Raw genomic sequence first — 13,416 nt, forward strand, 5'->3', positions numbered from 1 at the left:
TTATCAGCTTTGCTTGTTTATTTAGCCCATGTGCATTAGTAACTAATTATTGTGTGTAATTCAGAACTTGACTGGTATTATCAGAAACTTATTGGGTCAGGAATTGGATTAAAATGTGTCTTGTTGCTTGAGGGATTGCTTTGAAGCTTTACCTTTTACCTACCTTTATTTATTTATTATTATTATTTTTTTTTTACATCTGCCTGTTGGTAAAAGTGACTATATTTATCCCCTGTTAAATGTCACAATCTGTGCTATTTTTGATGATTTGTGGTATTGTAGAAAAAAAGGTAATTTCAGTCTAGACGTGTGGATTTCTTTGAGTTACTGTGTGGCATGGAGGCTGACAAATTGGAGTGAAGACACGTATTTGTTCCCATCAGCTGGTTTTTAACCTTTAAGACTCATTGATTGAAAGACTTAAGTATCACATGTAGCAATGTTGTGTGTTTCTTAGCTGTCATTCTGCCAACTACTGGACAGACTCCTGAACAGCAGCTCCTCAAACAGGAGATTCAAAGAGATTCTCAACAGCTGAAAGTGGAAGGGGAAGGTAATGAGACACGTATTTGCATGGCTTTTGTTGGATACTGTCACATCTGTCAATACTGGAAGCGTGTTTGTCATTTGTTATATTTCACATATGATTTCAGGCTTGTAGAAAAACACACTTAAATCCATAGAACTGGAAAACACAGACAGTAGACAGTTCAGCTTGGGTTAACCATCTGTGCAGCTTGTTGTGTTGCCTGCTGAATGTTTGAAATGTATAAAGAAGGTGGGTTCCATTTTCTTATTAGCTCTCATATATGTTGCTATTCTGTAAATTCCATTTTGTGGCAAATACTGTATTTTGTCCAGTTGTTTTAATACCTTGTTTAGTGCAGGTCTGTGTTGAAGATGTTGATGTTATATGTTTATGGCACTAGTGGTACTGGTTTGGATTGTTGCTATGTTGGACTGCTTATTATCAGTGAGAGAGGAAAATACAGAAGCTTTCATTATTTTTGCTTGTAGCTTTATTGATTTTGATTGCTTTCTGCTTTCAGAGATTTTGCTTACCCTCATTTTGACACTTACTGAGTTGACATCAACATATTTAATGTAGCATAAGGACATCTCTCAATATGCCAAGTTGTAAACAGGCAACAGTATACTGGGTGTAATGGGTCATTTGTGACAGTGTGCTTTCCAGTTTGGTTGATAGAACTCATTAAGACTGAGGTTAATGATGTGTTTTATCCCAGTTGACAAGACTGACGCTGAAATATCTTTCAAACAAGACATCCAGACGCAGGGGACCAAAGGGCAAAGAGAAGGTATGCAAGGATTTGAACTCTTTCTTGGCCTCCTGCTCCTTCACTGTTACCTGCCACATCCCTCATTTTTTGTCAGGTGTTTTTGGTCTGCTGATGCTCTCTACTTTTTATGGTGTATTAAGCTTTTCATGTGTTCGGCTGTAGCTTCTTTGTGTTGCTGTGAGAGGTTGGCAATGAACAAAAATAATTTAAAGTACAGTTAGGTTTTAAGGTTAGGTTTGCAGAATTTCACAATATGAATATAGGGAAGGATGGAATAATATTGAATTGTAACAGATATTGTATTAATATTTGGCTATGGCTTCTATGTAATATTTGTTCTTGCACTGAATTTCCTTGTGTTTCCTTTTGTTTAATTTTTGTGCTTCTTGTGGCTTTTGGTGTAAATTACATTATTGAAAGAGTGTAGCAATTAAGAGATTTGTAAGCAGCTATCATCATATACAGTGGATACTGTCACCAGTAGTCATGTTGCTATGTGAATCATACCATGGCTGCTGTGCTCGTGTTTGAGTCTGCATATTGGTGTGCTATGTGGTTCATAAATGTTTACCTCATTCAAAAACTCCATTCACAGGTCAGTGATTGCAGTTAGTGATGATACAGTATGATCCAGTTAAATTTTAGCAATATGAGGGAATTTAATTTTGTAAGATACTGGATTAATAGACTCTTGTCTCTTGTTGGAGAGAAAGCTCTTGGTCATGGCACTGTCTGTTCTTTTTTCAAGTGTTGCTTTATTTATTGCATACTGCATGAATATTTGTATCATCTTCACTTGAGGTGAGGATTTTTGACGCATTTGTCTCTGCCCCTGTCAAATTAAAATTAAGCCTCTGTGGAATTTAGATGTCTTGGAAATTGTGGCTCTGAAGTTTGTGCGGCACATTGCTTTTGATTTGTTGCATTGTTCAGTCTGTTGGTGAAGATTTACGGTCTATATAAGTTGAATTAAAATCTACATTATTATGTGTCTATAAATAACTTCAATTGCAGCAGAGCAGTCACCAGCTTCAGCAGTGACCTCCAAAGTTGAACCTGAGAAGCAGGAATCCAAAAAGAGAGTTGAAGGTATGTGAGAGTTTTATCAAGAAACTCCAGGAGGACATTTCTAATGAGTGTAAATGGGCTTCTGTTTCTATTAGGTTTTTTGTTTGTTGGGATTTTGCCAAAGCACATGCTGTGATAGCATATGCTACTCATCCAGACTGTTACGATATGACATGACATCCTTGTGTCTTGAGGGTTTTGTCAGCAGTTTGGCTCATTTGTTCTTGTTGGCTGATGAGTTGGAAATTCAGTGGCTCACTGTTGATTTCAGTGTTGTTGGTGTTTTTTGTGTAGTTAAGCAATTTACCAACATTCTTTGTCTTAAATTCCACGTGATTTGTGGTGCTCTCTCATCGCAGCAGATCTTTAAGATCTATTTACATGCATTAAACAAATACAAAAACTTTGTATTTCTGAAGTCATCCTAAAACCAGAGCCTACTAAGCTGGATACCAAAGTGTAAAGAGAAGGTAGACGTTCTGTGACACACGTATATTAAATCTGCTTTCTGTGGCTCACTTTGTATTCATGAGAATGTCTGATTTGTTGTATTCTGGATTCTTGTTGTCTCCAGAGAGGAATAATTAAGAGCGGGGTTTGACAGATTTGATAAATGTTTAGCTGGGCCCCTGTTTTGAATGGGAGCAGGGATCACTGACCTCAGTGTTGTGTGTATGTATGTGTGTATGTAAATGTTAAAGCAGGCATATATTTTTCTTGTTTTCTTTTCTTTTTTTTCTTTTTTTTTTACTTAAACAAGCTGAGTCAGGTAAGTAAAAAATTAACATATTATATACACAGCGTATTGTAGTCTGCGTCTGGCATCCAATCTGAAAGCCTGTGGGTTACAACAGGTATACATCAACACCTTGTCTCATGTATTCAATCCCCAGTTCTTCCAATCATTGTCATCCGAGACTTAGAGAACCAGGAGGCTGAGGAGGGAGGTAGTGTTACTCTGCATTGTGAGCTTTCTAAAACTGGACTCACTGTCGAATGGAAGAAGGGAACTCAAGTCCTGAGTTTTGGAGAAAAGTACCAGATGAGACAAACAGGATTCAGTTATGAACTCCAGATCTACGATTTGAGACCTGGAGACACAGGAAACTACTCATGCTGTTCAGAGGACACAATAAGCTCAGCCTCTCTGGCAGTATATGGTAGGATGGAGACCATGTTATCTTGACGTCTTCCATTTCACAGTTTGATTCATTCTTCATTATTTCACTGTATTTCTTCATCGCCATTCTTGACCTTGCACTGTAGATAAAAATTTGGTTATGTCTTTTCATCCATCAGCTGCCCCGATCATATTTACAAAAGAGCTGGAAAGCCTAACGGCTGATGAGGGGGACAGTGTCACTCTGCATTGTGAGCTTTCTAAACCTGGTGTTCCTCTGGAGTGGAGGAAAGGAGAACTTGGTCTTTGTCCTTGTGCCAAGTATGAAATTAGAGAGACAGGACAACTTGCCACACTAATAATCCATAATGTAGAACCAGAGGATTCTGGGAATTACACATGTGACACTGGTGACCATCAAACCACTGCACAACTAGCTGTGAAGGGTATGCCTGTTACAGACTATTGTTAGCAGTGAAGATACTTGAATTGCTTGTTTAAAAGACTTGGACCATGGACTACTTTCTTACTTAGGAGCCCTCTAAAGAGAGATAAGAAATGACTTGACCTTTTTATTACTGTAAATATTATATATATTGAATATAAGGCACTTTATTAATATGAAAAGATAAGCTTTTACCTTAATAATAATGTTGGTTATTGATACAGTATTAGCTAGCATTAGTGTGTGATTAAACCAAAAGCACAGGAGAGGCTTCTAGTTTCTGGTATTTTAGTGATGCATAAGATTTGTTAGACTGTCCTTGACTGTGATGAGAAACAATTACATTTGGGATTTGACTCGACTTAAGGACTTCAGACTAAAAGATCTGGATATATACAACTAAGACTCACTTAGGTTACAAATTGGGCCACAGTTCTCTTTGTTTACCTGATTTCTTTCTCCTCATATCATCCATTTCCTCCCCTACAGCCCAGCCTGTCCTTTTCAAAACCCAGCTGAAGAACCTTGAAAGACAGGCAGGGGAGATTGCTAGTCTTCGCTGTGAGACCACAAAACCAGGAGCCAGCCTGGTCTGGAGGTGTGGTAACAGCGTGCTGAAATCCAGCAGCAAGTATCAACTGAAACAGGAAGGAACTGTAGTCGAGCTTGTCATCTATAAACTGCAGGGAGCTGACTCAGGAGAATACTCCTGTGATACAGGCAGCCAGAGGACTTCAGCTGTCCTCACTGTGCAGGGTAGGATCTGCCTATTTCAGACTGTCCTTTTCATGCACTCTCTGGAGTCACGGCTTTCTGCTTGTCCTTCATCACTCAGTCTTGTTGATTATCTTCTCACAAACCAACACTTGAGTGTGAAGTGCATCATCCTTTCATCTGGAGATCCCGTTTGACTGCATTCAAATTTTCAAGTATTATTTCTCATCCCATGTGTGTTCTTGTTTTGCCGTTCACTGTTTTTCAAAGCACTTGTAAATATTCACACAAACACTTTTCTGTTGAGCTTGATCACTGATCTCATCATCATCTCATCATTTGTGCCTGTGTCTGTTCTCTCTTCACAAAATATAACACACCCTACTCTGTTTCCTTTCACTCGGTACTACTCACAAAAACAGCTTGACAGAAATCTTCATAAATTTAATCACACTTTGATCACAGTCTTCACAATTTTAGCTGTATCTTTGTCAAACACTTGTTCATGTCATACACAAAATATGTAACTATTCTGCTGAAATGTATTTGCCAAACAGAGGTCGAGGTTAAAATCCTGAAATTCTTGGAGAGCTGCGTTGTATATGAGGGTGAAGATGTCCGCTTTGAGTGTCTGGTCTCTCATGAGGAGGCGCCTCTGGCCCAGTGGAAACTCCAGGACGTCCCGCTGCAGAATAATGAAATGAATCTAATCAAGAGTGAGGCTCAAGTGCACAGCCTCACACTCAGAGGTGTCACCACAGCTGACTCAGGAATAGTCACTTTCACAGTGGGAAACCACACTTCCACTGCTTCTCTAACAGTCAGAGGTGAGAGGAACATTCAAACCTTTATTTCTTAAGACAAGAATCTGCTGCCTCTACAGTCTCATGTGGTCTTCTTCTGTTCATTCGTTCTCTGTCATCTTTCTTGTGGGACACCTATCTTCTGTCTTTTCAAAATGTTTCTACAAAGCATCCCAAAACTCAGATGCTTGTGATTTCCTAAAAACTTCGAAAACATCTTTCACTTTCTATCGCCTTGTTCAACTTTCATCTCACTTTCTTGTTAGTACAAAATGTGTACTTTCTACAGTAAATGCATGTTCACTCCTCCTTCCACTGAATTTGAACTAACCACATTTCCCCTTTCCTTTTAAACCTTGTCAGTAATTATTGATCTGATCAATGTCTCCCTTTAATTCTTGTATTCCGTGCTGTACACTTGCATTACTTACTTTTTTACTAGACACTTTATTCAAATAACTCGATGCACGTAAAAACTTCATTAACTTTCTTAATTAAACTCAAATCGTTTCATTTGTCTATTCCTTTTATTACACCACAATGAAGCTGATAAAACCAAATGTATTTTCCATTTACTTTCTGTGTCAATTGAGTGTTTACATTTTAGCACAACACAGTGATAAATGCTCAGTATTATTTAACATTGGCTTTTGACACTGATTTTTTTATTCCATCTATTGGTGGTTCATAAAAGATTTTCAAGTGGGTCAAATGTAGGTTAACTAGAGATTTTTAACAGTGCTGTTCATGTTCTGTTTTGAACTTCTCCATTGCACGGCATTACTGAAATTGTGAGTATAAATAATGTTGCTTCTGAGTATAATGTGTTTTGTAGTGGCAGTGTTAACTTCCAAAAAAATCTGAGATAATTCATCCTAATTAATAATGGTGTTTCTAGCAGCTGCACCAGTGTTATTCAAAAAGGAGCTGGAATGCCAAGAGGCCACTGAAGGAGGCAAAGCCACCCTGTCCTGCGAGACATCCAGTCCTAACTGCAAGGTGACCTGGCGGAAGGGCTCGACTGTGCTCAGCCGTAGCGAGAAGTACACCATGGAACAAAGAGCTACCACTCACACCCTGGTTATACACAAGCTGAATGTGGAGGATAGTGGAGAATATAGCAGCGATACAGGCGACAAGAAAAGCACTGCTACCCTGACTGTTAAAGGTAACAGCACTCATCTCATCTATGTCTATTGTCTCCTCTTGTCATCATCCTTCCTGAAGTCCATTTTGCATTCACCCATTCCATTCCCAAGTACTGGACCATGTCCTCTACTCAGCTTTTTATTCTATTGGATTTCACACTCTTAGAGTTGTATGATTTCTGGATTGAAATTTGAGCTGTTGATTTATAAATTATCTTATGTTGACTCCAACTTTTTGCACTGTAATGAGGTGCGAGTCATTCAAATTTTTCATTTTTTTCAGTTTCATTTTAGATACATTTAGTTGATAATCTAGTGCTAGTGAAATCATTTGTCATTAGAATGGCACAGGGCACAGTACTACATCCATGTTCCTGAGATCAAACTTGAGGATTGAGGTATGAAGGAAGGATTAAAATTAGATCATTGATCATGGATACACCTTCATGGTGATGCCCTCTGGAGGTCTGATCACTGACCATCATCCCATTCATCCTCAGAGTGTGTGCGCATCACCCGGGAACTCTGCGATATCACTGTGACCACTGGGCAGGATGCTGTCTTTGAGGTTGAGCTGTCACACTCTGGCGTGGTAAATGGGGAATGGTGGCTTGGAGACAACCTTCTCCAGAATAATGATCTGAATCAAATGAGCAGCCAGGGCAGAGTGCACCGTTTGGCCCTGAAGATGGTAACCACAGATGAGTCAGGAGACGTTGCTTTCGTAGTGGGAGAAGAGAAGAGTGTTGCCTGTCTGCTGGTGGAGGAGAAACCTAAAGGTAAAGGGGAAGACATGATCACTTCAGATTTTCAGTCCTCACATCCATCAACATCGACCAGCAAACAGCTTTGTCTTGACAAATGGAAATCTGCTTGCACCATCATTTTCAACATCCTAACTTTTAGAAGTGTCTTCTATTCTTTGCATTTATTTTATTGTGCAATAAAAAGAAATGCTATCAAGATACTAACACAAATATCATAACTTAAGTTAAGTGTTTTTTAAATGATACTAGATCTATCTTTGATCAAATGTTCAGATCATAATTTGTTGTGCTGTAAAATGTATGACAGCATGCAGTGATCAGGCATTTATATATTTATGTACATAGTTTTGAAATAATTAATGCAAGGGCTGTAAAGAAAGGGGAAAGATTGCATTTAAATGCTACTCTCATTAAATCTAGTTTCGGGTTTCCCATATTTACAGTGCTAATATTAGAGAAGCCGCAAAACACTGTGGCATTAGAGGATGAAACTGTCACTCTGGCCTGCACCATCTCTGACCCCAAGACCACTGTCACCTGGATCAGAAACAACGTGGCCATCCAAGCAGGTCTCAAGTATAACCTAAAGAAGAATGGAGCATTCCATGAGCTTCGCATCTACAATGTGGTGCCTGAGGACTCAGGAACGTACACCTGTGACACTGGAGATGTACAGTGTGACGTCACCTTGACTGTGGAAGGTAAAGAATGATGCCACCTCTAAAAAAAAAGTGGACCAAAATTGGACTGAAATGAACAACTGAAATACTCTTGAACTTCCACTTCCCTCAACCACACACCCAGTCTGGCATCACTATGCATCGGCAGTTCTTTTGTCGAAAGTCTCTCAGAGATGTTTGTCATCTCAACTATCTGATGCAAAAACTTGTCATCTCAACATCTGACGCAACATTTTCCCATTTTAAATTCTCACCAGGTGCTCCAGTGTTCTTCCAGACAGAGCTAAAGAACCAGGACGCAATAGAGGGTGATGATATTACCCTGCGCTGTGAGCTGTCTAAGCCAGGTGTTCGTGTTGAGTGGAGGAAAGGAGGCATGGTCCTCCAGGCCGGTAAGAAGTATGAGATGAGGCAGGAAAGGTGCATTCAAGAGCTCTGTATACGGAACCTGGAGCCTGAAGACAGTGGCTACTACACCTGTGATGCAGGAGACCAGCTCACTACAGCTTCTTTGGCAGTGCAAGGTAGCCACCCTTTAATACTGTTGCTATAGTCCTCGATTGTACATTTTCTGTCTTTTGTTATGATGTCATGTTGTTTTGTCATTTAAGTTAGCATAATGCAAACATTGAGTAAGTTTTAGGCTCAGTGTATGCATATTTGTATTTTTCACTCAACAGTAAAAGAAGTCTTCATTGTTTCTGGTCTTAAGACCATCGACGTCTTTGTTGGGGAATGGGCAACCTTCTCCTGTCAGTTGTCTGGTAGGGCACCTGGCAAGGTGCAGTGGTGGCTGGATGGCACCTTGCTGGAGAACAGCTCCTTTAGTGAGATAGGGCTGAGCGAGGGCCACATCCACATACTCACCTTAAAGAACCTGGCCACAGATGACTCTGGCACTGTCACGTTCAAAGCTGGAAGTTTAACATCAACTGCCAAGCTCTTAGTCAAAGGTATAATGTTACAAAGATGACCACAAGAGACTGTGATACTACTTATCACAGTCTTATTTCAGACCCTGCAGCATTTTAAGTCTACATTATAATCTTTCAAACACAATAATAAATCAATAATAAATCCAAGGATGTGTTTAATTTAGCAATTGGCAATATTTATCATAAATTCAATAGGCAGATGAGACTAAAATCTTTTGTTTTCTACTTGATTAGCATCAACCAAATAAAATCTTTAAAAAGATGAGTGAATATACCATGAATTATTATTTATTCTCTGCAGGGTTCTATACAAAAGTTTGAGGTTGTCATGCATGAGCAGCATTGTTTTTCACTTCATTAATAATAATAATGGCAGCAGTAGAGAGTTCCTTGCTGTATGCTTTGATACAACCAAAACATACATCTGGGTGCAGCACCACAGCAAAGTTTTGTTAGAGTTGAGCTGAGTAGCATCTAAACCAAAACACTTGGCTGAATGTGCCAGTGATATAAAATGTGCCTGTGAAAAAAAATTTATCAGCCATTAATTTTAAAGGTGCTATTTCTAAGTTTTGCTATAGCTCTGTAGCCAGTATTAGCAAATAGCAATATCAGCTGTTTACGTACTAGAAGAAACATTCAGCATCAAACCTCATTCCTTTACTTGCCACTGTCGCCAGTGGTGAAAAGCAACCCTCTTGTTTTGCTTCTATTTCTGTCACTTCATTTCTTCTGCTGAAGTTGCTACCCTGCTAGCTCTGGCCTAGTCGGACTGTCAAATCTCTTTCCCATACTGAGTGACTGCAGTGTCCGGTCTGCCCAGAAAAAGTAGCTCTGCTCAGAGGGCATATTATAACCTTATGTCTTGGAAATGCAATGATGGCTGAACCTCTTGATAAGACTGTTAAGTAAACAGCTGTTAATACTAACATTGGCTATATAGCAATAGCAAAACTTAAAAATAGCTCCTCTAACAGAAATCTGTTATTTAGACTTATTCTTCTTTTGGATTCTTTTGGAGTCCTGGCAATCTGCTGTATTTTGGGCTGCTGAAATGGTAATATGATAATCACGATTATGTTTGTCACTTTTGAGATCACAACTATTTACTGTTGCTTGTTTACACTTGCTTCAGTTGTGCAAATCTTTACATCAAAAAAGGTGACATGAAAACAGGATGTCTTCTTAAAAAATGAAAATGTCTTTTGACTTGTGTGCTATGACTTTGCCCATTTACAGTCAATATTACTTAGTGGTTTTAACAACAAATGTAGCCTTAAATATACTATATACACTATACACAACAATCATTACTGCACTTTTGTATAAGTGACCAAACTCACAATGATTGTGATACCTCTGCAAAATGGCTACTGTTATCAATTCTAGCAACCACGAGAGAACAAAAAGTAAGATACTCTTACATTGCTGGCTATAACACATTGGGTTACATAAACTGTTACTCAGTAGTCAACTGTTCGTAACAGTTTTCATGTGTTTGGGGTTGGTAGTTTCCTTATATTGGTCACATTAATCAGACAGGACTCCCTCTGAGGTTTGTCCACAACAGAACATGACAAACATGGTTGGTCCACAGTGAGGTTCTGCACAGCAAATTACATGGCTCACCTGATGAGCACTGTTGACTCTGTCTAGTCTTTGTTGTTCCCACTAGCAGTTTCCCTGACAACTTGGGTAGTCTTTGTTGTTCAGGCTAGCGTTCCTGGTGGCTAAGTAGGGTGTTGCTGCTGGTCCACTGATGTCCAGTGTTTCATGTTGCTGCCCCAACATCTTGCTGCTGTTTTTTATTTGACTAATATAAATAACCTCCTTTGTTTAAGGCTAGATTGAAGCATTGTTTATGATATGCTCAGCTCAGTAAATACTACTCAGTGTTTTGACTGCTATTGAAGCTGTAGCCAAACAACTGTTACATAGATGTTATAATAATCTTGTCTGCATCAACAACTGTCTTTGGGAAGCACAGACCAGTTAATAGAAGAAACAAGCTTCCACAATTTGGGATTCTTTGATTTGTTGTGATAGGTCAGGCACTCTTAAAGTGTCAAAAGCCAAAAGCATTATCGTGATTATGATATGGTAAACTGTGCAGCCCTAACTGAATCCCTTGGCAATGTAGATAGTGAGTGAGTCTTATTTGCTGATTGGAATCAGTGAATAACATACAGTAGGTTTGGTTTTGGTGATGTTAAGGTTTGATCCAGGTTTTATTGCACAGAGTTAATGAACCACTGAACAGTGACAACAGATTTGTTGTGTTAGTGAAGTGCTGCTCCACCCATCCATACAGGCCGGCTGCTGTTGAATACTCATGTTCCATCTCCACCGGTCCGTCTCACCAAACCCTGTCCCTAACCTTCAAGCACTAAAGCTCCTAACCCCCCTACACCAACCTTATGACATTTCTATCCACTTATCACACCCCTCCCCCTCATTACCTGCCAGCTCTTCTTGTGATCATCACCCTGCATCTTGACGATTGGGCTTTTTGACCCCCGGGATGCTGACATAGGATAAAACAGTGGACACAGTGTACATTAAAATATACATTAAGATACTATACCATCGCATATACAATTTCTGTTAGACATTCTATAAAGACATAATGTCACTGACATATGGACATTACCACAATATTGATGATACTTTGGGGGGTTATAAAGCCCATATGTCATTTGGCATGTCCTGCATATATCCTAATATCTCATGGCCAAGGCCTGATCCTATGACCCCTGACCCCATCCTCAGATCCCACAGTTGAAGTGGTGAGCGAGATGGAGGACCTTCGGGTGGTTGAAAACCAACCGGCTGAGTTCATCTGCCAGTACTCAAGGCCGGTCAAGGCTCAGTGGAAGAAAGACGGGCAGCCATTGCAGCCTGATGGCCGAAGGGTGGTAGTGGAGCAGGACTGGAATGTGGCTCGCTTGTACATTAGCTCTGTGTCCGCTGAGGACAGGGGCACATACTCCTGTGAGGCACAGGGGACCTGTGTGGTCGCTTCACTTCATGTGGAAGGTGAGCCTCCCTCCACATGGAAAGACCACCAACCTTTAGGGAATCTCCTCTGCTCCCTCAAACCTAAAAATTGTTTTGCAAAATAAAATGATCTTTTGCTGATCATCACAAAGTTTGTGACATTTCTTGGCAAAATCCCATAAGATTTGAGATTCAAAATATTGCAGTCCTCTTAAAATCTATTTTGAGTGTGCTCTCTTTCTTTCTTCATTTTCTTTTTGCCTTCTACAGGCAAGCCCATTAACATTGTCCAGGGCCTGGAGAATGTGGAAACCTTTGATGGAGGTGAAGCACTGTTTGAGTGTGCTCTCTCTCGTCCTGAGAACAAAGATTGCTGCTGGCTTCTTGATGGCAAACCAGTGAAGGAATCTCCTAATGCTGAGATTGTGTCATTTGAGAGTGGTCTTCGTCATCTGCTCCTGCTGAAAGAGTTGCATGTTAATGACAGTTGCACAGTGACCTTCAAAGCTGGCACAGCATCCACATCTGCTCAACTCTCTGTCAAGGGTAAGTCACCCAAATGAATGCTTTAAGACTGAAATTGTTACATTTACACCAACCCTCTTGCCTGGTTTGAATTCTTATGTGATCGTGTATTGTATATTGACAGCCTTTTACATCTAATTATGTGGATTTCTCTCATAAGGATGGCAGCTGGACATTGTGAAGGGTCTGGAAGACAGAGTGGCAGCAGTGGGAGAGAAGGTTGAGTTTTGTGTTGAGCTAACCGAGCCTGTCCCGGTGGCAGAAATAGCTTGGTATGCTAATGGAATTGAGCTCAAGCCCAGCGATCTCTGGGCTATGAGGGCTGATGGCCGTTCTTATCGCCTTGTCCTGAGACAGGCACCACTTTTGCCCCAACAGGAAATTACATTTGCTGCTAGAGATGCTCTCTCTTTGGCCAAGCTCTCCATCATCAGTAAGTGTCTGATAAACAGTGCTGCTAAGAGGCAATGCTGTGGTTAACAGTTGGTTTTAAGACTTTTGTAATCTTTCCTCATTACAATTAGCTTTTTGTATGTTAATATTGAAGAATGTAGTCGTTGGATTTTGAATAGAATAAAATAAACATCTCAGGTGATCAGACCACAAGTGAAAAGCTCTAACTACAGGTGTGAATGCACCGTGGAGGCCTTTTTGATCTCATCACACAGACCACATTCAGAAGTGGTTGGGGGCACTAGTTGCCACATTCTTTTAGCAGTGTGACTGCAAATGTGCCCTGGGCCACCATGAAGGATCGCCTACTCAACTGACGTCCTCTGCTGGTCTAATTAGTCCCACCACAATTTCATAAACAACCAGAAACATTTTACAATTTCAAATGGTTAAAACCTTATTTCATTGTAGAAATGTGAACATTGCAATGGTTTGTTCCCCTCTCTCTCTCTCAATCTCT

The 13,416-nt window shown here is 40.0% G+C and overlaps 1 protein-coding gene across 12 annotated transcripts in view; it reads left to right on the forward strand.

The window, feature by feature from the left end:
- Window positions 1–13,416, forward strand: part of obscnb (obscurin, cytoskeletal calmodulin and titin-interacting RhoGEF b) — a 57,801-nt gene that overhangs the window by 28,825 nt on the left and 15,560 nt on the right. Inside the window, exons 45-59 of one of the 12 annotated variants that reach the window (XM_071492909.1) lie at window positions 458–553; window positions 1,248–1,319; window positions 2,316–2,390; window positions 3,263–3,529; window positions 3,669–3,935; window positions 4,424–4,690; window positions 5,206–5,475; window positions 6,350–6,619; window positions 7,100–7,378; window positions 7,810–8,067; window positions 8,304–8,570; window positions 8,727–8,999; window positions 11,751–12,017; window positions 12,249–12,524; window positions 12,664–12,936. In XM_071492909.1, the coding sequence (XP_071349010.1) occupies window positions 458–553; window positions 1,248–1,319; window positions 2,316–2,390; window positions 3,263–3,529; window positions 3,669–3,935; window positions 4,424–4,690; window positions 5,206–5,475; window positions 6,350–6,619; window positions 7,100–7,378; window positions 7,810–8,067; window positions 8,304–8,570; window positions 8,727–8,999; window positions 11,751–12,017; window positions 12,249–12,524; window positions 12,664–12,936 (3,477 nt within the window). The remainder of the gene's footprint in view (window positions 1–457; window positions 554–1,247; window positions 1,320–2,315; window positions 2,391–3,262; window positions 3,530–3,668; window positions 3,936–4,423; window positions 4,691–5,205; window positions 5,476–6,349; window positions 6,620–7,099; window positions 7,379–7,809; window positions 8,068–8,303; window positions 8,571–8,726; window positions 9,000–11,750; window positions 12,018–12,248; window positions 12,525–12,663; window positions 12,937–13,416) is intronic. The other 11 variants (XM_071492910.1, XM_071492911.1, XM_071492912.1 and 8 more) reach the window with 11 other exon arrangements.

This window comes from Trachinotus anak, unplaced genomic scaffold, assembly GCF_046630095.1.
Source record: "Trachinotus anak isolate AG129_WGS33_773 ecotype Australia unplaced genomic scaffold, CSIRO_AGI_Tana_v1 ptg000012l, whole genome shotgun sequence".
Taxonomy (NCBI): Eukaryota; Metazoa; Chordata; class Actinopteri; order Carangiformes; family Carangidae; genus Trachinotus; species Trachinotus anak.